Source organism: Taudactylus pleione, unplaced genomic scaffold (genome assembly GCF_031769625.1).
Source record: "Taudactylus pleione unplaced genomic scaffold, aTauple2 ptg000788l, whole genome shotgun sequence".
Classification (NCBI taxonomy): Eukaryota; Metazoa; Chordata; class Amphibia; order Anura; family Myobatrachidae; genus Taudactylus; species Taudactylus pleione.
In genome coordinates, this window is record NW_028285190.1 from 6,455,573 (window position 1) to 6,483,459 (window position 27,887).

General features: G+C 48.5%; 1 protein-coding gene across 1 annotated transcript in view; it reads right to left on the minus strand.

The window, feature by feature from the left end:
* Positions 1–27,887, minus strand: part of GSDME (gasdermin E) — a 171,118-nt gene that overhangs the window by 49,460 nt on the left and 93,771 nt on the right. The window contains exon 6 of the mRNA XM_088457800.1: positions 14,592–14,780. Within this exon, the coding sequence (XP_088313926.1) occupies positions 14,592–14,780 (189 nt within the window). The remainder of the gene's footprint in view (positions 1–14,591; positions 14,781–27,887) is intronic.

Here is a 27,887-nt window from a genome sequence, read left to right on the forward strand (position 1 = left end):
GAAACATTCCAATTAACACCACTCACAAACACACACAAGTCATCACCACTACTAGCAGGGATAACGCACCTTACCATACCTCCATACGTATTCAGTGTGGGAAAGGTACTCCCACACAAAAGGTGCAGCACCCCGAAACCAAAACACACCACCCCTGGTCAACGAGAGCGCAGTTCTACCGCTCATCTTCACTTGTATATATGTGTACACCCGAGTCTATATGCAGAACTTGGCGTGGAAAGCAGCTGTGGCAGCTTCACTTTGCATGCAAATTCAGAGACTTAGTCGCACACAGATATACTGTACAAGTGTCACATATCAAATTAATCATCAGTCTCCTCGTGCGTGGTCATTGCATCAAACTGCAAATAGAATGTCGAAAAAAGTCTTAAGGGACCTGGCACGTCAAGAGGGGATGTTTAGCCCGACTGCAGCAAAGATGTGTGAGAACACATCTGAATCCTTGTAAGTAGGCTACCTTGGCTGGATGCAAAATCAACTGCGGGTGTGTTAGAATCAGGATCGGCCCACACAATGGACTGTGTAATAGGCAACGTTAATGAGATTTTATAGGTTGGAATAGGAAGCTATTAAGGGTCTGTTTAAGAACTCAGGAAAAGGGCGACAGTTCAGTGGCCAGTAGCCACTTACAATATAACTTATACCGCTTTGTCCTGGCTTGGGGTGACAGGGTCAACCCCGGTTGTGCGTCCCAGGACGTCGACACCGGTAGCAACCAGGATCGAACCCGGGACCGACCTGGATAGAGTGCAGTCTGATAGGTCCCCCCTGGGTTATCCAACCCGAGTCACGCTAAAAGGTGCCAATTGGAGGATGAGGTGCGCTCAGAGATTATGTCATCAGGGCAGGCATCATGGATAACTGGCAGGATGCTAAGTGAGGGAGCCACTTGCTATAAGGGGAAGGAGGAGATCCTCAAGCAGATAACGGACGCGACAGTGTACAGCAACAATGGCAACATCCCGAGTGCCCTGGGGGTGAAGCGTTCACAGCAGCAAGTGGTCAGCAAGTTAAAGGCTTTGCACAAACAATATAGCAATATGAATGACCACAACAGGAAGAGAAGCTGTCTGGGACGTATTGAGTGGCCATATTATGAGTTGTGTAACAGAGTATTTGGCAACTCAATTCTATCAAACCCTATATCTAGATCCTCCTCCAGGGGGTAAATTTACTGAGATTCGATTGTGATTGGGTTTTTGTTTTTTCAAACTCAATTTGCATCGCCGAAACTCAGGTGATTTTCCTATTTTTAAACTCGCAAATTTACTAAGAAGTGAGTTTAGCTGAAGGTGAGTTGGCCGATGGTGAAGCAGATAGAGATTTCTCCCCCGAGCAGCAAGTTTTGATGAGATTACTCACCAGAGATTGCAGTGTTGTCTCTCTGCAAAACTCTCCCGAGCAAGCAGACTGCACATATCAGTGAGATATGTGAAGGCTGCTTGTGTGGTCTACCTGTTAAACAAGGGTTAAATCTTAAAAAAAAAAAAAAAAAAAAAGCCGTAGGGTCCCCCCCACCATAAGCATAACCAGCCCTGGACTGCTCAGCCAGTCCTGGTTCCTAAAATTATGGGGAACAAAATGAGTAGGGTCCCCCCGTAATTTAGGAACCAGCACCTGGCTGCAGGGCCAGTGCTGGTTTTGAATCTAGGGGGAAATAAAAAATGCATAGGGGACCCCCTATATTTAAAACCAGCACCGGCCCCAAACCGACCAGGATGTAATGCCACAGCCAGGAGACCCTATCACCGGGTCTCCAGGGCGAAAAGCATTAACACCCCAAATCTGTCAGCCCAAGCCGGGGGATCTCAGGGGAGGTGGGGACCCCCTCTCCTTAAACCACAGGCTTAGGCTGAAGCCTGGGGCTCTTCCCCGCACCCCTGGAGCAGTGGATATGGATAATAATGTGGTATATAGTTCTAAACATTTGTAATTTACAGTGGAACTACAGGTGCACTTGTGGAACTAGAAGTGACAGCAGGCAACCGGCACCTGTACCCCCCAATGTAAATTAAAGAGTTAAAAAAACACAGTACACACACACACAGTCTAAAGTAAAACTTTATTACACACCTACCTACCTTACTCACACATACTTACCTGTGCCAGCTGGTCACGTCCACTTGTCCCGTAGAACCTGTTTGGAGTACCTGAAAAAGAAACCTTATACTCCCCTCCATCCATGCGCTGGTCTCCACAGCATCCAGAGGGCTTGGCAAGAAAAAAAAAAACCACGCTACCCGATCCAGGTACATACATTAGCGGTGTATGTGTGTGACCACATACACCGCTACCTGGCTTCTGACTGATCAGTGTGAACTGTGAGGAGCCGGCAGCCAATCAGCGGTCGCTAACTGTAGAGCGGCTGCTGATTGGCTCCGGCTCCTGACAGATCCCACGTGGGCTGGTCAGTGAGTCAGGAGCCAGGTAGCGGTATTTTTTTTTTTGCCAAGAACCATTGATACTACAGAGACCAGCGCGAGGATGGAGGTAAGTAGATGATCTTTTTTTCCAGGTACTCTAAACGGGTTCTACGGGACAAGTGGACGTGACCAGCTGGCACAGGTACGTATGTGTGAGTGAGGTAGATGTGTAATAAAGTTTTACTTTAGAAGGTGTGTGTGTACTGCTTTTTTAACTATTTAATTTACAGTGGGGGTACGTGTGCCAGCCGCCTGCTGGCACTTGTAGTTCCACAAGTGCCAAAGGGCAAGCATGCTGGCACCTGTAGTTCCACTGTAAATTACAATAGTTTAGAACTATATACCACATTATTACCCCCGTACCCACCGCTCCAGGGGTGCAGGGCAAGAGCCCCAGGCTTCAGAGTAAGCCTGGGGTTTCGAGAGAGGGGGGACCCCTTCTTGCGGAGGTCCCCATCTCCCCTTAGATCCCCGGCTTGGGCTGACCGACTTGGGGTGTTAATGTTTTGGTCCTGGAGACCCGGTGACAGGGTCTCCAGGCTGTGGCATTATACCCTGGTCGGTTTGGGTCCTGTGCTGATTTTAAATATAGGGGACCCCTACGCATTTTTTACCACCGATATTTAAAACCAGCACTGGCCCTGCAGCCAGGTGCTGGTTCCTAAATAACGGGGGAACCCGACTCATTTTGTTACCCATAATTTTAGGAACCAGGGCTGGCTGAGCAGTCCGGGGCTGGTTATGCTTTTGGGGGGGGACCCTACGTAATTTTCTTTGGAATAGAAACACTTTAAATTAGGTACACATGCAGAAACAAATACAAATCACACTAATCTGTGTATGTTTCGGCCAAACTCGCAACTCAGGAGGTGGTCTTTTTGAAACTTCAATTTCTCTGCGAGTTTGCTACAATCTCATCCGAGATTGTAAGCTTGATTATTGGAAAATTCCTAGATTTGCATCTTTTTCATGAAAAGTTCTTCAGAGTTTGGCCGATGGTGAGTTCACTTGAGTTTGCAATCTCACCTGAGTTTTTCAGTGAAAATTTAAAAAAAAAAAAAACTTTCTCCCAAACTCACACAAGTTTGTCTTTAGTAAATTTGCGAGATGAAAAACATCCTTAAACTCACCAGAGATTGCAATCTCGATTCTTAGTAAATTTACTCCCAGCTGTGCTACTAGTCATAATTCTACACCTGAAAGCAGCCAAAGCAGCCTGCCCATCAGCCAATTTAGCCATTCCTCTCCACAGATTATGCATGATGACCTGGCAGAGAATAACAAAAAGGATTCCTCTGCCACTGAAGACCCAGTGAATATTCCCATTGCTGAAGTAGTGGAGGCACAGACTGCTGAGACAGAACCATTGGAGCAAGGTGACACCCAGGGTTTGCAAACAGTAAGTTTTACTTTATTAACTTTATTACACACAAAAACCACTACAGATGTTTTTATAAAAAAAAAATACAATTTAACACAAACAAATTAAACTAAACCTAAATTGAACATCAAACCATGGGGCCTGATTCAGACCTGGTCGCTAGCAAGCGTCCGCTCGCTGCTGCCAATGTTCGCTAATCTGTGCATGTGCAAACTACTCATAGCGATTGGGACCCGCTCACCCTGCAAAGACAGCCCAGTGTAATGAGTGACAGGAGAGGCAGTTTGTGGGTCAGGGTCAGTCCAGGAAAAACGGGGGAGTGGAGGTGCGAACGCAGGCGTGCCTGAGTGTTTCAATGCCGTTTCAGAGGCGTGCATAATTAACAGGCAGCATCATAGTACACGTCACCAGCCTTTTTTTTTTACACTGAAACCGTCGCAGTGCTTGTGGTAGGGTAGAGGCAACCACAAGTGCTGCGATCGCTTCTGATGGTGCTCGATTTACCCATGGTTTAAAGCACTTCCTGGAGATGACTTGCGCAAGTGGGCATCTTATGATTCGCTAGTGGGCGTCTGCATACACAAAGTGATCGCACGCCAAGACATAGCGGGCGTGCTAATGCCTTGATGAGCGATCGCTTGCCTTGCAGGGCGTGCGCTGGATTTCCATACGCAGGGAGCGAGCGAACGCATCTAGCGTGTGGGTCTGAATGAGCTTCCATATCTCTTGCAGAGTGCAGCTAGTGTGCAGGAGGGAGGAGGCCCCAATCACATAGCTGCTTACATCACTGAGTGCTTATTTGCTATACATCCAGGTGTTCTCTATATTGACACTGAAAATATACCCGCTATGTAGCAACAGATTAAAGACTCACAGTAAACAATACAGCAAAGTGCATGACCACAACAGATATAAAAGTGGAGTGGCCCATATAGAGTGGCCATAGAATGAATGGTGCAGCAGTGTATTTTGGCATCGCAGTGCTACTAGTAGAAATTCTAAGCCTGAAAGCAGCCAACGTGGTTCATCCTCGCCACAGAATGATCAATGTGAAGATCCGTGATAATATGTTGTAGGGTGTTGGTCCTAATGGGTTTTTTTTTGTTCCCTTTCTAGTCTACACTTTTACACCAAGGAAGGAGGAGGCCTCAAGGACCGAGCAAGCCACCAGAGCTATGACCACCATATTGGTGAGGGAGATGGATGCTGCTACGCAGGCTCAAGACGACGCCCGTCTGCAGAGGTTCTATGATAATAAATGGGAACTAAAAAACACATTTATGACAACACATGTCCATAGGGAATCGGTATGTAATGCCGGCTGTCCGGATGCCACCTGTCAGAATACAGACAGAAGCATCCCGATGGTTGGTATCCCAATAAAGGTCGGGTAAGTATACTTACCCTGTCCGCTTTCCCCCCCCTAACCCTCCCTTCTTGTAGCCGAACCCTCCCCACCCCGCACCCTAACCCTCCCAGGTAGTGCCTAAACCTAACAACCCTCCCCCTTCGAGCCTAAACCTAACCCTTCCCCTAGTGCCAAACCCTAACCACCCCCCCCACAAAAAAAAACCTAACCCTGCTTCGCTACCTAAACTTACCCCCCCCCCTGCAACTACGTTAAGGGCGCCCCGGATTTACCTCGATTGGGCTGGCATTCCAGCTTCGCGATTAAAATAAGCGTTTGTATTTCGATGCCCATCTTAACTCCCTTGTTGGGATTTCCCTGTCGGTATTGAGACTCATAACTACATCCCGTCCATAGATGAGCATATAAGCAGAGAGAATAGAGTAAGTCAGATGGCTTCTCTCAAACGCATGTTTGCTAGAGCCCAAGGCCACACACCGTAGCAACAACACTCCCCACTGTACTCTGAGGGAAGTTATGCCCTTTGGTGGTTGCTCAGTGGGGGCTGCAGCGCAGACCAAAAATAGCAGAGGGGGGCTGGATAAAACATAACCGTAACTGTATCTTTAAACTTGTTTTAAATATTGCCGGGTGTCTGCCGAGAAGGTAAGCTCCCTAGGGACCAGCACCGTATATCACAGTCGCCTCAGCCGGGACACAGCAATCAGCGCATCTCTCCTGTATCTGCCCGCCCCCAGACTCCCACTGGCTAGTTACACAGGAGTCTGGGGGGGCTGTCAGATACAGGAGGCGCCGATTGCTGTATCCCGGGTGCAGCGGCTGTGTTAAACAATGCTGATGATCCCAGGGGAGCTTCCCTTCCCAGCAGACACCCGGCAATATTAAAAACAAGTTTAAAAGGTAGTTAGGGCAGGGATGGGTAATAAGCGGCCCTCCAGCTGCTTTTGAACTACACATCCCAGCATGCCCTGCAAAAGTTTTAGCATGTACAAATAGCAAAACTGTGGCAGGGCATGCTGGGAGGTGTAGTTCAAAACAGCTGGGGACCAAATATTGCCCATCCCTGAGTTAGGGTTATGTTTAATCCTGCTCCTCCCCTCTGCTATTTTTTGGTCTGGGCTGCAGTCCCCACTGAGCAACCGCCACTGGTTATACCAATTACAGCAGAGGGCAAAATTATTGTGACCCTAACACAAACTCCAGAGTACACAGTTTACAGGCAATTGCAGTAAACATACTTATGTTATAATAAATGTTGCCTTTGTTTAGGCACTAGGCTTGCATCTTTAGGACAAATACCTATGCTTTTTTTTTTTTTTTTTTAGGCGCTTAGTTACAGTCAGTTACATATTTTGTAAAATAAATGTTTTATTTTTGGGAAATTTATATTTTGAGTACACATTATATGCCTGCTAAAAGGAGTATTCATGTTAAATGCAATGAATAGAGGGCTTTGTTAAACAAAACACACGCTTTAATGTACATTTTTGGGACATATGAACATAATTTGGGGAATTCAATTAGCTGCAGTAAAATCAGGGGTTAACACGCGGAAACCCACTGATTCCGCATAAACTGCGAATCAATGGGTTTCTCTGCGCGTGAAACCCTCTATTTTGTCTTTCCTCACCGCTCCTGAAGCTGCGAGGGAAAGTCTATCTACGGCAGTTGACGTGCGGGCTTAACCCCACTAACTGGATTACCGGCCACAGGTAACCGTGCGGTTAACTAGATTCCCCCCTATATGTTTAAGCTAAAGTTTTGCTTTGCAATTTAACAACTATGTTAAAGATATGTAAAAAACACTTGTTTGCAAAGTACAGTTTGTCTCCTCTAATCAATCATTGATGTTAGGTTGTCTGGGATGATAGAAATGATCACTTCGGCACTGCTGTTACTTCGTTCTCCCTTGCAGTTGCATCTAGTGGAGTGTCAGACAGTTCAGGCTCCTGTACATTACACTCTGGTAGAAACTGCTCTTTTTGTATTTCACGAACATTATGTAAAATACAACAGGCAGCAAGTACATCAGGCATCATCTTAATGTCAATGTCATTTCTCTTGATTAAACAAAGCTATCGTCCTTTCAGTCGTCCAAAGGCATTTTCCACCACCATCCTGCCAGAACTAAGGGTGTGGGTGAAGCGAACTTGTTCCTCTGAAAGTTGCTGAAGCAGAGTCTAGCCCTTCATCAACCATCGCCTCATTGGGTAAGCTGCATCACCAATTATGTGCACAGGGATCTTCACCCATCAATGGTCTTGGATTTCTGTAAAGCAATACAACAGTATCACTATATAGTTGAGGCGGTACAGGCATGTTCATTTAGTTGTCTGAAATATTCAATGTCACTCACTGATGAATATGTACGGTATGTGCTCAATTATAAAATGTAGAATGGTTACTATAGTGCACACATACTATTCCACAGCGCTTCACAGAGAATATTTTGGACATTCACATCAGTCACTGAACCAGTGGAAGTTACAATCTATATTTCCTATCACATGGACATACACAATATTCACACTAGGGATATTTTCGGATCAGGATACAATTCCTCTACAGGTATATTTTAGAATTGTGGTTGCAAATCTGAGCATCTACAGTTGGTGGGATGACGTTAATGTAACCCATGACCTTAGTGCTAAGTGTCAGTAATGCTAACCATTACACCAACCGTGCAGCCACACACCTTCTGTGCAGTTAAATCAAATGGCCACTAGTAATAATAATATCGTCTATAAAACCCCATAACAGGGGCTGTACAATACATGACTATATTAGCTTTCTGGAAAACAAAGCGCAAACAAATTGGCCATATAATTTTACCTCTCTTGGGAGGCCAGCCATTTTGCTTTTCCTCTGTGATTTGGTCAGATTTGGCAAGAACTCTGGTGTCATGTGCACATCCAGGCCATCCAATATAGACGTCTGTGAAACTAAAAATAATACTGTATGTATTAGCTTTGTTTTACTAATAACATCATGTGTACTGCATATGACTCATAGTAGTAAGAAAAATAGTGCTTACCAGTGTGGTCCACTACAGTCTGTAGAATGATAGAATGACAGCCTTTGCGTTTGTAGTAGTCCGCAGGGTTCTCTGTGGGGGCAATGATAGAGATGTGCGTCCCATCTTTGGCTCCAGTGCACTGCGCATATCCACACTGCAGGAAACCTGGTGTCATCTAGCCGCTGACCATGATGCAAGGAGATGAACCGGTGGTAGAGCCTGCGTCACTTCGTACAGTAGAGTGCAATAACACCAAAGCAGCAGAAAATTGTGCAGTACTCTCCCGGGGTTGCATACCACCAGAACACAGTGGCTAATCTACTTGGCTCAATGGGTTTTCTGAAGTTGGTCAGATGTTTCAAAAGTGCTGGGTGAGAAGTTCCAGCAAATAGTGAAATGTTGGATGTGGCATCCGAAAGTCGGGTGTGGTATAAAAGATCGACACTAAAAAAGGTAGAACGTCAAAAGGTCGACACCAGATGGTTGACATTCAATAGGTCAACAGGTAGAAAAGGTTGACATGGCTAAAAGGTCAGCAAGTCCAAAAGGTCAAACACGTTTGTTTGTTTTTAACCTTAACACTGGTGCCTAACCAAATACCCCTCCAGTGCCTAACTCAAACCCTCCCCCAAGTGCCTAACCCTAACTTTAACCTTAAAAATCTTGGGAAAAAAAAAAAACACATAAAAAAACGTGTCGACCATTTAAACCTGTCAACCTTTTAACCCTATCGACCTTTTGCACATCGACAATTTGATATCTGACCTATTGACTGTTGACCTTTTTAATGTCGATCATCTATCCGGACACCCCAAAAGTGAGCCATCCATTGCTCATTCTGAAAAGTCTACACAGTCGACCCATAAAGCTTCTCCATGCCTTTGACCTCTGACCCATATTCTTCTCTTTGTTGAAGTTTGGAATCTCACTATACTGTATATGAAATGGTGGACAATATCAAGGCTCTCCTCCTGCAAATGATGACATCAGGTATTTGCCCTCTCCGCCTTAAATTGCACCCTTCTTCTCCTGAAAGAAAACACTGGGCCAGGTATCAGTGTAACAAGCTGCATCATGTTCTCATTTGCTGTTTGAAACAGGAATAATCTGCAATAACTCAGGAACTCCGGACCAAACAGCAGTAATTCGTCGGCCATGATTAATGCAATGCAGTGAGCAGGCATCACCCACTTTTTATGACCTAGTCTTTGTGAGCCTGAAAAATGTCCATTTGTAAAGACACACACAGGTTTTGCAGGGCAAACAGGGTGCAGTGTGAACGGGGACGTCCCAGGAATAACCAGAGACCAAGGTGCAGTGTAAAAGGGTTCTGAGCAGCTGTGACACAGGTGGAAACTGTGTTCAACAACACGGGTCGGAATTTGGTATGAAAGGGGTATTACCCAAAACACGTCATAGGGGTGTCTCTGGATTGGGATGTGAAATGATTGGGTAATGTGTGTTGCCAGCCTAAGTAGCACCGAGGTAACTGTAATGATAGCCCATGTGCAGCAGATGAGGTAACTGTAATGATAGCCCATGTGCAGCAGGTGAGGTAACTGTAATGATAGCCCATGTGCAGCAGATGAGGTAACTGTAATGATAGCCCATGTGCAGCAGATGAGGTAACTGTAATGATAGCCCATGTGCAGCAGGTGAGGTAACTGTAATGATAGCCCATGTGCAGCAGATGAGGTAACTGTAATAATAGCCCATGTGCAGCAGATGAGGTAACTGTAATGATAGCCCATGTGCAGCAGGTGAGGTAACTGTAATGATAGCCCATGTGCAGCAGGTGAGGTAACTGTAATGATAGCCCATGTGCAGCAGATGAGGTAACTGTAATGATAGCCCATGTGCAGCAGGTGAGGTAACTGTAATGATAGCCCATGTGCAGCAGATGAGGTAACTGTAATGATAGCCCATGTGCAGCAGGTGAGGTAACTGTAATGATAGCCCATGTGCAGCAGATGAGGTAACTGTAATGATAGCCCATGTGCAGCAGGTGAGGTAACTGTAATGATAGCCCATGTGCAGCAGGTGAGGTAACTGTAATGATAGCCCATGTGCAGCAGATAAGTCTGCATTATTTATTTCTTAACCTCAGGGCTTCAGAGACCTCCATTCACTTTAGAACGATTATTACGGTGTCAATTTTTAACTAATTACCACATCACCCATGAAATCTCAGAGCGGTTACTTAACGCGTTAAGGCAAAATGTGCAGTGGATGAATAGCTTATTTTGGCACAATTTTTATTCTCAGAGTGGAATTTTTCCAATATTTATTCGCAAAATCACTGTAGTACTTCAGCCAGGGTCAGCTATCTGCTTGCAGACTGAACTGATGTAGCTTTCGTCGTTCATTTGCAAAATTGTATTTTGACACATAGGTGTAACATTACATAAATAGAGTAGCCAGTCTGTGATTTTTTATGTTATTTAGCATTTGTCATCATAGGGCGGTGGTAGGGACCTATCTGGGAGAAAAAAATGATCCAGGAATTAAATAATTTACTTCAGAAAATGAAATAAAAAATAGCACATTCACTAGACATACAATCTGGGTGGTTGTATGCACTAAAAGCACATGGCCACATTAATAAACTAATGCACAGGGTGCATGCTACAGAATATGTAGAGGGTCATTTACTAATGACATCGGCATGTAACTGCTGCTTCCAGTCATGAATCACTCAGACTGGGGGAAAACACACAGGAAAGAGCAGATATTCTGATCTGGATACACTGCAGTATTACAGCTTTCATACCTAAACATCATACAAATATAAAACAAGAATTAATGTATATGTTAACGATACTGCCTTTGAACCTTATAAATACCCCTGCCTATACCTTCTAATATCCTTCCTATAAACCTCTAAGGATGACGCTATTTTGCGTATGCAGTCATACAGTAAATAAAGACTCCAGACCTAAAACCTGTGGTTCCAAAGCACAAAGTATTATTCAAGTAAAAGTACAGCAGTTACACGCTATGATCCTCATATAATCTTAGTGCAAAGAAATTATACAGACCCAAGTACAGTTATACATACGCAGTGCTCTCTGGTCCAGATGTTAGGCATCAGCAAGAAACCCCTCGTCAATCAGCATTCAGCACGAAGACTAGGAACCCAGGGTCAGAGCACACATATTTATACCCCCCAGAAATAAACAACACAATAGAGAAGTTTGTTGCTAATACTATTGGTCCTAAAGGAGAGGGCATATGTTACAAGGAATTTAACAGGTTGGTTCAAATAGACACAGTCCAGCCTCTAACAACTGGAGGTCTCTGGCTTCCCGCCTCATGCAAATCCTAACAGTTGTTCATATAATGTACATTTTGTTGCTTGAAGACTCTGCGGTCCATAAGTTGAGAATGCATGTTGCGATCTCTCCATCGATATTACCGGAATACTGTTGAGAGAGTATGCATCAGTACAATACCAAACATGGCTTACTTATCACGTATAAAACCTTACGAAATAATCTTTATTTCATAGCAATTATAGTAAATGTGCATACTTGAATCTTATACCTTAAAGCTTATGGAACCTTGTATGTGAATATGTAATGTGTGAGTATGTGGGGTTTGATGTAAAGGCGCTAGTTAACTTGGGGCAGATGCGTGTGCATGAAGCTAATATTCAGCGTTTTCATACAGGATCTTATGCATTCGCTAATATGCGACTAGTTAACAGCGCAATTGTGCTTATTAATGTGTGTATGAGAAATTGTGAAAGATGCAATCGCATGATGCTAATAGTAATATCGCCACATGTAAGTGTGAGTTTATCTAAAATGGCGCTTAGGCGGCCATTCGCAAAATGGCGTCTTGCGATCTCATTTCCAAGATGGCGTCTTGCGGCCAGTCGCAAGATGGCGTCGCTGCGATCCAATTTTAAACTGATCTTGCCAATTATCCAGCTTCGACAATGTATATGGGGATGATATAGCAAACATTTCAAAAAGAGAGGGGTCATAGCAACCAATCAGCTTCTAGCTATTATTTATCACATAGAGTCTATAAAATAATAGCTACAGTACTGTAGAAGCTGTTTGGTTTCTATGGGTAATTTCTCCACCTGTCCTCATTATAAGGTTTGATAAATCTCCTTACAGTAACTTGAGATTGTTGAAAGAGTTTTACCAACGGGAATGCGAACAAATAATAGTTGTTGTTTTTTTTACTAAATGAAGCGATTGGTCTTTGGGAATTAAAGAACATGTGGTGGATCTGCTTTATTAAACCACTGAGTAACAAGCATTTTGACCCCATTTTAGAATTGGGCACAACAAATGAAGAGGACGTGTCCATAACACTGAGATGGGCAGGTGCTTGCTGCAAACTTTGTAAATAAAGTTGGCTATGTTAAGACCAGGGGAGGATTGGCCGTTACCTACAGCGGGAAGATTCCCAGTGGGCTGATTGGTGTGTGAGGCAGCTTGTCACCTGTGCCTCCCATCTTCCTTAGCGTACCACCTGGTCACGGTTTTCTTGCAGGACAGGCAGCCGGCGGGCTAGTAGTGCAACCCACTGATATCGAGATGAGAAGCTACAAGGTTCCCCCCAGCTGAAAGAGAGCTACGTGTGCCACAAATGCCAGTCATGTCACGCACCTCAGAGACAGAGCGGGTCCGCGTCTGGCAGGAAAGACCAGTTCAGCAGCAATGTCTGCACTGCACTCCTCGGGCCGTTATCAGCTGCTGCCTGCCAGCTGGACTGTAGGCAGGAGAGGAAAGGGAGTGGAGACAAATCGGGACTGGCCGGGAGACTCAGACAGGGCAAGAATCTGATTGCAATTTGCAGGTCAGCACTGTCATCGGCACCTACTGCAGCCATTATGTCAGGCTTTAAACATATATGTCCAGCAGCAGCAGGACATTTTATCTAAAGACTAAGGGGTCTATTTACTAAGCAGTGTTAGGAGACAAAGTACAATGAAATAAGGTGCCAGCCAATCAGCTCCTAACTGCCATGTCACAGGCTGTGTTTAAAAACGACAGCTGGGAGCTGATTGCCTGGCACCTTATCTCCTTTCACTTTGTCTCTTAACACTGCTTAGTAAATAGAGCCCTGAGAGGTGCCATGTAGAGCTGCATTGGCTGATAGGGGGACATGGAGATCTATCTAGGGGGGGGGGGGGGGTATTCTGTACTAGGGGGGAAATGATCTGTCTGGGGGGAAAGGGGGTTATTCTGTATTAGGAGGAGATGATCTGTCTGGGGGGAAAGGGGGTTATTCTGTATTAGGGGGAGATGATCTGTCTGAGGGGGAGGGGGTTGTTTAGTGCTAAGGGGAGAATCATCTGAGGTGGGGGCTATTATGTGCTAGGGCAGGAGTATGGCACTGGGGAGACGCAGGGTAAATGGCACTGGGGAGACGCAGGGTAAATGGCACTGGGGAGACGCAGGGTAAATGGCACTGGGGAGACGCAGGGTAAATGGCACTGGGGAGACGCAGGGTAAATGGCACTGGGGAGACGCAGGGTAAATGGCACTGGGGAGACGCAGGGTAAATGGCACTGGGGAGACGCAGGGTAAATGGCACTGGGGAGACGCAGGGTAAATGGCACTGGGGAGACGCAGGGTAAATGGCACTGGGGAGACGCAGGGTAAATGGCACTGGGGAGACGCAGGGTAATGGCACTGGGGAGACGCAGGGGGACGGCGCTGAAGAGACGCAGGGGGAGATGGGCTGGAGACGCGTCAAGGTGATGGTGCTTGAGACACACAAATAGGATGGTAGGACCACTGGGGGACAGTAATCTTCAATAAGACAACAATTCTAATAAAACCATATTACTGATGCAAATGGTACCAAATGAACAAATATATTTTATTAATATAAAATTGTTTGATTAGGGAAGCTCACATTTTGTCCTGCCCCAAAACTTGTTTCTATGTATTATCTGATTGAACCTCTGTTGAAAGATGATGACATTGGCTTTATTGCTAAGCAAACAGGCGGCTGCCAGACCATGTGACCTGCTGCATGAATAGTGATCACCGACTCAAGACACTGCCTGTCTAGGAAGGAATAATTTCTTCGTAGGTTCCCCGTTGCAGAGAAGTCATATAGGTAAGAAAATACTCATTCACATGCTTGCTGTGCTTATTCACTGGACAGAGGGGGACTGGGGGGCATGCCATCAGCTCCAGGAGTGGTGGGCATGCCCCCAGCATGAGTGGCTTGCGGGCATGGCATTTCACATGAGACCACACCCCTTGTCATGGTGACACACCCACTTTTTAAGGTGTACGACTTTGGCAAGCGAACATAGGGCCACTTTCAGAATTATTTTCCGGGAACCACTTTAAATTTCCAATGGTTAAGACCGATGTGAAATGTGTTCTAAACTTGTTCTAACAATACCTTGCTTTAATACAGACAGGGCGGCACTGCCTGGAACGGGTTTCCTATCCACAGATGCACTTCTGAAGCCATCCACAACATCCCAGTCATACAGAGATAGAGTGTCACACAGAACTGGGGTAGAGTGTTGATGTTTTTGGCTGGTTTCCTTTTCAAAACCTCCTTGTTTTTCAGATAACAAACAGAATTCTGAAAAAAACAAAAAACAAACAAACACGTGAGCACTGCACAGATGTTCACTAATCAGCAAGACTTTATCATTAGGTCTTGTGATACCCAGTGTTCACTTTATATGAAGACACACATAAAATCCCTTTTGAAAAAAAAAAAAGTTGTAATTAGCATTTTGTTCATTTGAAACCATTGATGCAGGAAGCAGCCGTGATGGAAGTGAAAGGCATGCATGATGTCCTTATTTCCAAATACTGAGGATTTTTTGTATGGATGTATTACATTTCTTGTGCTGGTAATGAAAATTGCCCCTGAAAGGAAACCTTTCATTATCATCACGCAATGTCAGACGCCACGCTGTTCACACGCAGCCCTCACCACAGGCAGAGGTATAATGACAGCTGCACAGTGAACAGAGAATTTCAAGCGTGACAAGCTGACTCCTCCCATTTTCTCATCATCTACAGATGTTTCGTATGTGAGATAACCTTGTTTGCCCAAATCAGTACTAATTAGCTCATGCTCAAGAACTATTACAGATTTGTTAAGCTTTGAAATGCTACATTTTTGCTTCAGTGTTTCATGAAAAGCATTTGTCAAGCCTTTTACAGTTCGTTCTCTCTCTCTCTCTATATATATAATATGAGATATGGTAAGAACTTACCTTTGTTATCTCTATTTCTACGAAGTACATAGGGTTCCACAGGATACCTTGGGTATAGGTGTGACGTCAGTCATCGGGCACCATAGAGTTAAGCTTTCAGCCTCCCAGGATGCACTAGGGTCCCCCTCCTATAACCCGCCCCCGAGCCAAAGCACCTCAGTTAGTTACCAAGCCATAGGCCGGAGGAGGAGAAGGAAGAGAGAGAAAGAAGATCTGGATACACACAAGAATCACACTCTCACCAGAGGGAGACGGAAAAACCGGTGACCAGAACAAAGCCCATCTGCAGCACAGGTGCGACAGGGCGGGAGTCCTGTGGAACCCTATGGACTTCGTAGAAATAGAGATAACAAAGGTAAGTTCTTACCATATCTCATATTTTCTACTTCAGGGTCCATAGGGTATCCACAGGATACCTTGGGGATGTTCCAAAGCAGTATCCTTTAAGGATGGGGACGCTCCTGTGCTGAAAGGAGAATCCGCCGCCCGAAGGAAGCATCCTGAGAGGCGAAGGTGTCAAACCTGTAATACCTCACGAAGGTATGGACAGAGGACCACGTAGCAGCCTTGCAGATCTGGACTGCAGAGGCACCACGTCGAGCTGCCCACGAAGGACCCACAGACCTAGTGGAATGAGCCTTCAGAGAAGGAGGGACCGGTAGGCCTTCATGAAGATAAGCTTCAGAAATAGCCATACGGATCCAGGCTGCCAAAGTTTGCTTTGAAGCAGGCCAACCCTTTTTACGGAAGCCATAGAGGACAAACAAGGCGTCCGACTTCCTAAACGAAGAAGTGCGGTCAACATAAGTCCTTAAGGCCCGCACAACATCCAAAGTGGCCTCACTCCCTGAAAGGCCAGGTGAGTTAAAGGCCGGAACAACTATTTCCTCGTTAACATGAAACTGGGAAACAACTTTGGGAAGAAATTCAGGCCGAGTGCGGAGCACTGCCCTGTTCCCATGAAAAATCAAGAAAGGGGGTCTACAAGAAAGAGCCCCTAAATCAGAAACACGTCTGGCCGAAGCAATGGCCAGAAAGAAAACAGTCTTAGCTGTTAGCCATTTAAGATCCACTGAGCCCAGTGGTTCAAACGGCGGTCCCTGGAGAGCCCTCAGGACCACAGCCAAATCCCAAGGCGCCACAGGTGGAACAAAGGGCGGCTGAATGCGGAAAACACCTTGCATAAAGGTGCGCTTATCCGGGATTGTAGCAATCCTACGGTGAAACCAGAAAGACAGGGCCGAAACCTGTACCTTCAAAGAAGCAAGGCGAAGACCATGATCTAGTCCCGCTTGAAGCAAGGTGAGTATCCGAGACAGACGAAACTCCCACGGTGCATAACCTCTCGGTCGACACCACTGGAAGAACGTATGCCACACGCGATGGTATATCCTCGCGGAAGACTGTTTCCGAGCTCGTAACATGGTACGCACTACAGAGCTGGAAAACCCCCTGGACCTCAACATGGCTGTCTCAACAGCCACGCCGTCAAGGACAGCCGAGTCAGGTCCGGGTGAAGACAAGGACCCTGCGACAGAAGGTCCGGTCGTAGCGGCAACCGCAGAGGACTGTCCACGGACAGACCCTGAAGGTCTGAGAACCAGTGCCGTCTGGGCCACGCGGGAGCTATCAACAGGAGCGTCCCTCCTTCCTGTTTGAATTTCCGGATTACCCGTGGAAGAAGGGAAACCGGAGGGAACAGGTAAGCGAACCGGAACGTCCACCGGACGGACAGAGCATCCACCAGAGACGCCTCTTCGTCTCTTGTGCGAGACCCATACACCGGCAACTTGTTGTTGTGCCGGGACGCCATGAGGTCGATCTCTGGAAGACCCCACTTGTCCACCAGCAGTTGAAAAACGTCCGGGTGCAGGGACCATTCCCCCGGATGAACGTCCTGGCGACTGAGAAAGTCCGCCTCCCAATTTAGCACTCCCGGGATGAAGACAGTTGATATGGCCGGAAGATTGCGGTCCGCCCATACCAGGGTCCGAGACACCTCTACGAGAGCCGCCCGACTTCGGGTTCCTCCTTGCCGGTTTATGTAGGCCACGGTGGTAGCGTTGTCCGACTGGACCTGCACTGGGCGACCCTGGAGAACCCGATGTGCCTGCTGGAGAGCATTGAAGACCGCACAGAGTTCCAAGATATTTATTGGAAGCTCCGCTTCTGTCGGAGTCCACCTGCCCTGGAACAAGTGTGGACCCGAAACTGCTCCCCAGCCCCGAAGACTGGCGTCCGTTGTCAACAGGACCCAATTTGGTACCCAGAACGGAAGTCCCTTGCTGAGATGGGTCGTCTGCAACCACCAGGCAAGGGACAGGCGAACCTCCAGGGTGAGCACTATCGTCTGGGACTTTAGAGACTGAGGCAGCCCGTTCCACTTGGACAGGATCAGGTGCTGCAGAGGTCTGAAGTGAAACTGGGCATATTCCACCATGTCGAACACCGACACCATGGAGCCCAGTAACCTCATCGCCGAGTGTAGAGACACCCGAGACAAGCAGCCATGACCGCCATCACTTTGGTGAACACACGCGGTGCTGTCGCCAGGCCAAAAGGCAACGCCCAAAACTGAAACTGGTCGCTGCGGATTGCAAACCTGAGGAACTGTTGATGGCGCAAAAGAATAGGGACATGCAGGTAAGCGTCCTGTATGTCCAATGACACCATGTAGTCCCCAGGTTCCAGCGCCAGAATGATGGACCGTAGGGTCTCCATCAGAAACTTCGGCACCCGCAAAGACTTGTTGAGAGCTTTGAGGTTGAGAATCGGACGGTACGACCCATTGGGTTTCTGCACCAAAAAGATATTTTAATATAAACCCTGGCCCCTCTGGGACTATAACTCCAGCCTGGAGCATAGTGTGCAAGACCTTCCGCAGCTCCGTGGCCTTGTTCCGGTCTGATGGTAGACCCGTGGTGAAAAATCGAGCCGGGGGTCTGTGCCGGAAAGAGAGGGCGTACCCGTGGAAGACCACCTCCAGAACCCAAGTGTCTGTCGTGGTGACCGACCAACACCGGGCGAACTGCAGCAGGTGGCCTCCCACTTTGGGATCCCCCAAAGGGAGGCCCGGACCGTCAGGCCGCAGGTTTGTCATCTGGCTTAGGGGCCGGACGTCTGGTACTCCATGCCTGCTTCCGGGGCTTGGCCAATTTCTTGGGACCAGCCTGTCGGGGAAAAGACTGTGGTTTGTGCCTGCCCTGGGCCCTATAAGACCGAAAGGACGATGGTCCTGAACCAGAAGGAACAGCGGCCGACGGGAGACATGCTGATTTGGCTGCCGCCAGCGTGGCCACAATCTTGTCCAGATCTGGACCGAAGAGAACTTCTCCGTTAAAGGGCAACGCCTCCAAACCCTTTTTGGAATCAGCGTCCGCCTTCCAGGATCGCAACCACAAGGTGCGACGAGCAGCCACCGCTGCTGAAGAAATTCGAGACACCAGGGTACTAATGTCTAAGGCCGCCTCGTTGATATAAGTGGCCGAATCACGGAGATTACCAATCAACTCCGCCTGTTCAGCCGGAATCGAAGGACGCCTCCAACGAATCCGCCCAGCGCTCCATAGCTCTGGCAACCAAGCAAATGGCCATAGCCAGCTGCGCTGCCCCCCATCAAGGGAATAAGTGAACTTCAAGCAGATCTCCACCTTGCGGTCCGTAGCATCCTTAAGGGAGGACATGGATGGCATTGGTAATGTGGCACTACGGACAAGACGTGTCACATGAGAATCCACCTGTGGAGGGGATTCCCACTTACCAAATTAATTATCCGCGAACGGATAAGCCACCGCCAGGTGCCTCTGCGGCTGGTATCGCTTGCCAGGCTGTTTCCACGCCTCCTCTAAATGGTCCACCAACTGACCCGAAAGAGGAAAGACTGTGGCATCACCCTTCACATCCTTAAAAAAGGCATACTTGGATTTAGCCGCTGGAGGAACTTCATCCTCAATCACCAAGGCTGTGCGGACTGCCCGAATAAGTCCAGGAATAAACACCTTGGACCTAGCGTCTGCGTCCTTAGTATGGAGAGGTTCCTGATCGCAAGGATACAGAATCTCCCCATCATCAGACGTCCCTTCGTCATCCTCATAAGGAGCCGACAGAGACGCCACCGGCCGTTTATGTGGCCGCATCACAGCCTCCCCCTGCAACACATCCGACAAGTGCTGTACAGAACTCGTCAGGGAGTTAACCCACGCCGGCTCCTGAGAAACCGGGAGAGGGGAAATAGGGAGACTGCGGGGTACCACCAATTGTCTTGGGAAACCCTGCATGGGTGACGACACCACTGATTGCTGGGACAAACCCTTCTGCGTAAACGCGGGCTGCGGAGCTAACTGGCCCACTAAGGTTGTAAGCGCCTGAGCGAAACAAGCCCAGGGCGGCTCCTGTACAGGTGCTGTAACCGTAATAGGCCACGCCATTGACAAACACTGCCGGCAGAGGCCCTCCGCGCTACCCTCCCCCTCCGCTAAAGGTACTTTACACGTAGTACACTGTAGCCGGAGAGGAAAATCACTTTCAGACATGATGGTACAAAGTATGTGACCCCTCTCACCAATTGTTTTTTTTTAAAAAGGCGAGAGACCACCCTGCAGCACCGCACCGCGAGGGCTTTAGCAGAAAGAACAGGGACAGTAATAAAGCTGACAGTCAGAAATGGAAAGTACAGGCAGCAGCGCTAGCAGTCACATACAATGCAAAGAAACTCAATTCCTGCACTAACCAGCGCTGATAAATCAACTACACAGACACAGAGTCTGGTAGGACACAGCGCTGCATACACAGACCTGACCACAGCGGAGGAGAGGTATGCGGGGGGACCCAGACCACGATGCCTCCGTCCAGACTTCCAGCAGCGTTCACCATGCGTTCTGGAAGATGGCCGCCGAGGAGCAGAGAGGAGGCTGGCCTGGGGGAGGAGTGCTGCTACAGGGCCAGTCGGCGTGTTGCAGAGAGGGCTGTGTGCAGCGGGGGAGGCGCCGATTGTGAGACAGGGAAGGCGCGCTCCCCTGACATGCATTTAACCCCCGGGACGCAGCAGCGCTACCGCTCTGCTGCGGTCCGCTGTCCCAGGGAGGTAGTGGAAGCGCAGGTTATATACCTGGCTACACGCTGCAGCCAGTCCCCCTGGAGCCCCCTGCCTGGGGACTCTGGACCATGTAAAAGCGGGGACCCACCGCGGGACCCCGCTGCTTACCTTGCTGTCCCCCTTGATTCCGGCCATGGTCCGGAACATCTGGGGTCACCGCTAGCTGTGACCCCAGATGCTCACCAGCATCCCCGGATCGGTACCGGCGTTCTGGTACTGGCGGGGGTGTAGGGAAGACAGACTGGACGTCAGGACTGACTGTCCATGCTGTACATCCAGATGTGCAGCCACAGCTGCATGCAGAAAACTTCAGGGGCTCTTCTTAGCCCCCACTCCAACAGGTGCACCCGACTCCGGCCGGGCACCAAACTAAACTGAGGTGTCTTGGCTCGGGGGCGGGGTATAGGAGGGGGACCCTAGTGCATCCTGGGAGGATGAAAGCTTAACTCTATGGTGCCCGATGACTGACGTCACACCTATACCCAAGGTATCCTGTGGATACCCTATGGACCCTGAAGTAGAAATATATACACACACATACATACATATACATACACTTGAACCTAAGAGTTCAAATAATACATGTGGCAATAACAAGAGATAAAGTAAGAAATTACCTTTGTTTCTACGAAGTCCATAGGGTCCACAGGGTTGACCTTGGGGTATAGCTGGATCTGGATCCACGAGCACCACACAGTTAAAGCTTTAGCTCCCAGGATGCACTTGGGTCCATACTCCTCTATACCCCGCCCCCGAGCCACAGGCACCTCAGTTGGTAAGCAGCCTAGGCCGGAGGAGGAGACGAAACAGAGAGAGAGAAGGAAGACTGGAACACACAAGAAACCATACTCACAGAAATGGGAGATGGAAAAACCGGTGACCAGTCACACAGCCCATTTGAAGCCAGGTGCTTCAGGGCGGGCGCCCTGTGGACCCTATGGACTTCGTAGAAACAGAGATAACAAAGGTAAGTTCTTACCATATCTCTTGTTTTCTACTTCAGGGTCCATAGGGGGTCCACAGGGTTGACCTTGGGGATGTCCCAAAGCAGTTCAACTAAGGGCGGGGACGCTCCTGTGCAGAAAGGAGAATCTTGCGCCCAAAGGATGTATCCTGCGAGGCAAAGGTGTCAAACGCATAAAACCTCAAAAACGTCTGAATTGAAGACCAAGTAGCTGCCTTACACAGCTGAACAGCGGAGGCACCACGTCTAGCAGCCCAAGAGGACTCACAGACCGAGTGGAATGAGCCTTAACAGAGGCTGGAACAGGCAAACGTTCCTGTATATAAGCTTCACGAATAACAGAACAAAGCCAACGGGCTAAAGTTTGTTTGTTGGCAGGCCAACCCCTCCTGTGAAAACCAAAGAGGACAAAGAATCGGTCTGTCTAACCGAAGCAATCCGGTCCACATAAATTCTAAGAGCACGGACAACGTCCAACGAAGCCTCACTAGCTGTAAGATCAGCAGACTGAAAAGCTGGCACCACAAGTTCGTGATTGATGTGGGACTTAGAGACCACTTTAGGCAAAAACTCAGGATGAGTGCGGAGCACCGCTCTGTCCTGGTGAAAAATTAACAAGGGGGGGACTACAGGAGAGCGCCCCCAACTCAGACACCCTCCTGGCCGAAGCAATTGCCAGGAAAAACAAACAAACAGTCTTAAGTGTTAACCACTTGAGGTCAACCAACTCAAGGGGCTCAAAAGAAGGTCCCTGCAGGACCCAAAGAACTACCGCCAAATCCCAAGGTGCCACAGGAGGCACAAAGGGTGGCTGAATTCTCAGAACACCTTGGAAAAAGGTGTGAACGTCCAGTAAAGTAGCAATCCTGCATTGGAACCACACAGACAATGCCGACACATGCACCTTCAGTGAGGCAAGACGTAAGCCTAGGTCGAGACGAGACTGGAGAAAAGCCAGAATCCTCGACACCCTGAACACTTGAGGATCATAGTTCCTGGACTCACACCACTGAAAGAGTGCCACACTCTGTGGTAAATTCTTGCTGAAACAGACTTGCGCGCCCTCAGCATGGTACTGATAACAGAGCTCGAAAAACCCAGGGACCTTAAGACGGCTGTCTCAAGAGCCACGCCGTCAAAGACAGCCGACCCAGATCCGGGTAAAGGCAGGGCCCCTGAGACAGCAGGTCCCAACGCTGAGGCAGAAGGTACGGAACGTCTACTGACCAGCTCTTGAGATCGGAGTACCAAGGACGTCTGAGACACGCTGGAGCCATCAACAGAAACGTGCCTCCGTCCTGTTTGATCTTTCTTAGAACCCGAGGCAGCAGAGAGATCAGAGGAAACAGATACGCTAGGTGAAATGTCCACTTCAGCGACAGCGCGTCCACCAGACATGCGCCTGCGTCTCTTGTCCTTGATCCGTACACGGGCAACTTGTAGTTGTGACAGGATGCCATCAGGTCCAACTCTGGCAGTCCCCACTTGTCCACGAGAAGCTGAAACACCTCTGGGTGAAGCGACCATTCCCCTGGATGCACGTCGTGACAGCTGAGGAAGTCAGCCTCCCAATTGAGGACTCCTGGGATGAAGACTGCCGAGATAGCTGGAAGGTGGCACTCCGCCCAAGCCAGGATTTGAGACACCTCTAACATCGCAGCTCAACTGCGAGTTCCTCCCAGGTGATTTATGTACGCTACCGTGGTGGCGTTGTCTGATTGCACCTGAACTGCTCTTGCTTGAAGAGCGGTGCCTGACGACAGTAGAGCACGGTACACTGCCCGCAGCTCTAGCACGTTTATGGGAAGAGCTGCTTCTTCCACAGACCACCAGCCCTGAAGAGACAACGAGCCGGTCACTGCTCCCCAACCCCGGAGACTGGCATCTGTTGTGAGCAGAACCCACACCGAGATCCAAAAGGGGTGACCCTCGCTGAGATGATCCATCTGAAGCCACCAGCTTAGTGACAGACGTACTTCCGGAGAAAACACCAGCCTCTGAGTCCAGATCCGGTGAGGAACCCGTTCCATTCGGAAAGAATCTGCCCCTGCAGGGGCCTCGGATGGAATTGGGCAAATTCCACCATGTCGAAAGCAGACACCATGGATCCTAGAACTCTCATGGCCGAGTGTACCGACACTCTGCAACTGCTCAGGCAACTGTGTATACACAGTTGTAGGGAGGAAACCTTCTCTGGAGTCAAGAAGATCCGCTGCTGACGAGAATCCAGGAGAGCTTCCAAATAGACCATCCTTTGTGATGGGATCAGAGAGGACTTCTTCCAATTTATTAACCACCCGTGTGCTTGTAGACAAGCAATGGTCAGATGGCGATGGCAAAGTACCACCTCCGGGGAGCCTGCTAGCAGAAGAAGGTTGTCCAGATACGGCAACAGCCGTATACCCTGGTTCCAAAGGTGGGCGGCCATGATCGCCATCACCTTGGTGAACGCCCTCGGAGCCGTAGACAGGCCAAAGGGCAACGCCCGAAACTAGTAGTGATGTTGCAGGATAGCAAACCTCAGATACAGTTGGTGTGCAAGTGCTATAGGCACATGGAGGTAGGCATCCTAGATATCCAGGGAGACCATGTAATCCCCGGGTTCCATCACCAGAATGATGGAACGCAACATTTCCATCCTGAATCTGGGAACTGAGATATTTGTTCAGAGACTTCAAATTGAGGATAGGGCGATGAGAACCGTTGGATTTCTGTACCAGGAACAGAGTAGAATAGTACCCCGTCCCACGTTGTAACTGTGGAACGGGAACAATGACCCCTGCTTGCAGCAAGGACTCTATAGCTTCCTGAATCTGCAAAGCTTTGGTCTCGTCCAGAGAAAGACTCGTGCAGAAAAACTGGTGGGGCGGCCTGAGCCGAAAAGGATAGGGCGTACCCCTGGGAGACTACTTCTCGAACCCAGGAATACGTGGTGGTATTGTGCCAACACCGGGTAAATTGAAGAAGTCGGCCTCCCACTCTGGGGTCCCCCAGAGGGAGGCCCGTCCCATCAGGCAGCAGGTTTATCTTCCTGCTTGGAAAAAGGGCGCCTGGCACTCCTGGCACTTTTTAGGTTTAGGAGCGACCTTGGTTGCCGACTGCTCAGGAAGGACTGACCTTTGACCTTACCCTGAACCAGAAAGGACCGAAAGACAGAGCTCCTCACTTTAGCCGGCGCAGAAGCCGAAGGGAGGAAGGGTGACTTGGATTTAGCCAGAGTATCTACTATCTTATCCAAGTCAGGACCAAATAGCAACTCCCCATTAAAAGGCAAAGCCTCCAGGCCCTTTTTAGAGTCAGCATCAGCCCTCCAGGACCTCAGCTACAAGGACCGACGAAGGAGACACAGCCGTAGCTGAAACTCTAGAGGTCAGCAGACTGGCATCCAACGACGCTTCCCCAATATAGGAAGCAGCATCTCTCATCTGTCCTACCAACGCTCTCTGAATCTCTGGAGCATCCTCAGGAAAGGTATCTTCCAAAGTGTTGGCCCAGCTCTTGATGGCCTTAAACACTCATGAGATGACCATGGACGGGCGAGCCTCGGTCCCTGAGAGAGAGTAAATGGACTTCAATGCAGTCTCCACTTTCCTGTCTGTGGGATCTTTCAAAGAGGAGATAGACAGTAAAGGCAGCGTAGCTCTTTTAATTAATTAAGCGGGTGACATGGGAATCCACCGCAGGTGGGGTTTCCCATTTCCTGCAATGATCATCAGGAAAAGGGTAGTTAGATACCAACCTTTTCTGTGGTTTGAATTTCTTACTAGGCAGCTGCCAAACTACCGCCATATGATCCGCCAATTGGTAAGACAGAGGAAAAACATTTGAAGTAACCTTAACCTTTTTGAAGTTAGGATACTTACACTTAGGCGCCGGGACATCATCCTCTATATGAAGGATGGCTCGCACCGCCCTAACTAATGCCGACACATTAATGGCGGACTTAGTTTCAACCTCCTGGCCTGTAGCATCAGAGTCAGAGTCTTCATGAATCTCTCCCTCGTCTGAGGACACCTCAGAGTCCGACAATTGCGCCGTCAATTTACTACCGACATGACGCTTGGACGCCTTATGCGGCATATCACTTTGTAACATCGACTGAAAAGCTGAAGATGTGGCCGCCAGGCTCTGTACCGAGCTGAAGAGTACCTCCACCCAGGGTGGATTACTCTGAAAAGGCACCACAGACTGTTGCGTCACCGGGGGAGACTGTACGAACACAGGCATCCCCGTATAGGGACCTACAGTCTGGGACCCGGGTGGAGACTGCAATACTTGCGAAATACCCGGGGAATGGGGGATGCAGTGCTGAGGAAACGCCCTAGGAGAGACTGCTGTTGGGACCGATAAACGGTCAGCAATCGACACCAGTACCTGTGAAAACATCGCCCATGGAGGTTCCTGTGACATAGGGGTTTTAGTAGTGCCAGGTACCAGCCAGCACCGCTCACACAGACCATAAATCCTGCAGAACAGCGTCTGCAGGAAACCAACACAGGCGACCCAGAGCGCTCCACCTCCTCATCAGACATGATATAGTAAATACACAGGAATTACTTATCGCAGGAAGCAGTATGGTGTTAACACCTGCGCGCTCTCAAGTGTGCAATACAACAGTCTAAAATATGGTACTGTGTGGCACACAACTGTATGTGACTGACCTCACCAATACTTGTTTTATACAAGTGAGGTCCGCAGAAAAGCCCTGCCCCACACACCTTAGGGCCGTAGGAGAAGGAAAGGGATAGGTATAAGCTGACAGCAAGTAGAAATAAGTCACAGACAGGAAGCACTAGCAAAAGTAACATACAATGCAGAAAGAAATACTCACTGCACCTTCCGCTAAACTCAACCGCCCAGATTCAGTGTCTGGGAGGGCTATAGCGCTGTGTACACTGTCCTACAACAGGGGAGAGGTACACAGGGGGACCGGACAACATATACAGCCTGAGAGATCTGCGTTATGCCATGGAGAAAATGGCCGCCGGAGACCTCAGAGGAGGAGTGGGCGAAGATAAGCACAGCTCAGCGACGCCAGACACCGAGTAGAAAGGCGCGCTGAGCTGAGGAGCCGCTGTACAAGGAAAGCTGTCTCCCCTGGCTAGCACTTAACCCCAGGGTTGCTGGTCCCGCTTCCAGCCTAATACCCTGGTGGTCTAGTGTTCACACGGGGTATGCCTCATGGAGGGGGAGCCCGCCGCCACCGCTAGCGCCTCTGGTCTGTCCCCAGGACCGGAGGTGGTAGACTGCATTTAGAAGTATCCGCGGGCAGCCTAACGCGGCGACTCGCGGCTTACCTTGATTCCCGTGTCGTCAGGCAGCAGTCTTGGGATTCCCCAGAGCCCGGCTAGTACAGACACTGGGGTCCCGCCGCGATCCCCAGATCTGTACTGGCGTCACGGCGCCAGCGGGAAGAAGATGCGGCAGCATGGGCGTCCTAAAGGACAGTCTGATGCTGCCACTATAGTAAAAAAGTAAAAGCAAGAAAAAAAAAAATTTCTTCTTTAAAATATAGCTTAGGGGCTGCTCCTGCAGCCCCACTGCAACAGGGTGACTCGACTCCGGCCGGGCACCAACTTAAACTGAGGTGCCTGTGGCTCGGGGGCGGGGTATAGAGGAGGATGGACCCAAGTGAATCCTGGGAGCTAAAGCTTTAATTGTGTGGTGCCCGTGGATCCAGATCCAGCTATAGCCCAAGGTCAACCCTGTGGACCCCCTATGGACCCTGAAGTAGAAAATTATTTATTCACTAGTGCAGTGGTTCCCAAACTTTTTTGAATCACGGCATGCTAGAGTATTATTTTCACAGCACCCCTAAGCCAAAAGTTTGTTATTGAGAAATTCAGAAAAAAAATGTAGTGAGGTAGTAAAATCAAGTAACTTGTGCTGACCTGTCATCCTTAGGTTCAGTTATGTGGTGGTGGACAGGTTTGACCTTGTTTGTCCACATATTTACATTACATTGATCATATAAAATTTGATATGGTGCTGGACCACCAACCTGAGGCACCCCTGCAAGTCTCCAGAGGCAGCCCAGGGTGCCACGGCGCACAGTTTGGGAACCACTGCACTAGTGACAAGTTACCAAATTAGAGAGAATCCATAGTGAACTTATGGACTGCATTCTTAATAATCTTTGTTCAGTTCACAAATTGGCTGCCTCCACTATATGAAGAGAACATGTACACTTCAACAATTGATGGAAACTAAAACACCTCAGTCTTTTTTTAAATTAGTCCCAAATGTTCCAGCCATCCGAGATAAGTTGCCTTGTTTCTACCAGAAATATTTTAACTGGTAAGGCGTATGTTCCAGTCATTCACAGAACAAATTACTATTACCTTATTAACTGGGACTGCTTTAATGACCTGTTTCAGAGGCGCACGCTATTTGCGTGTGCTC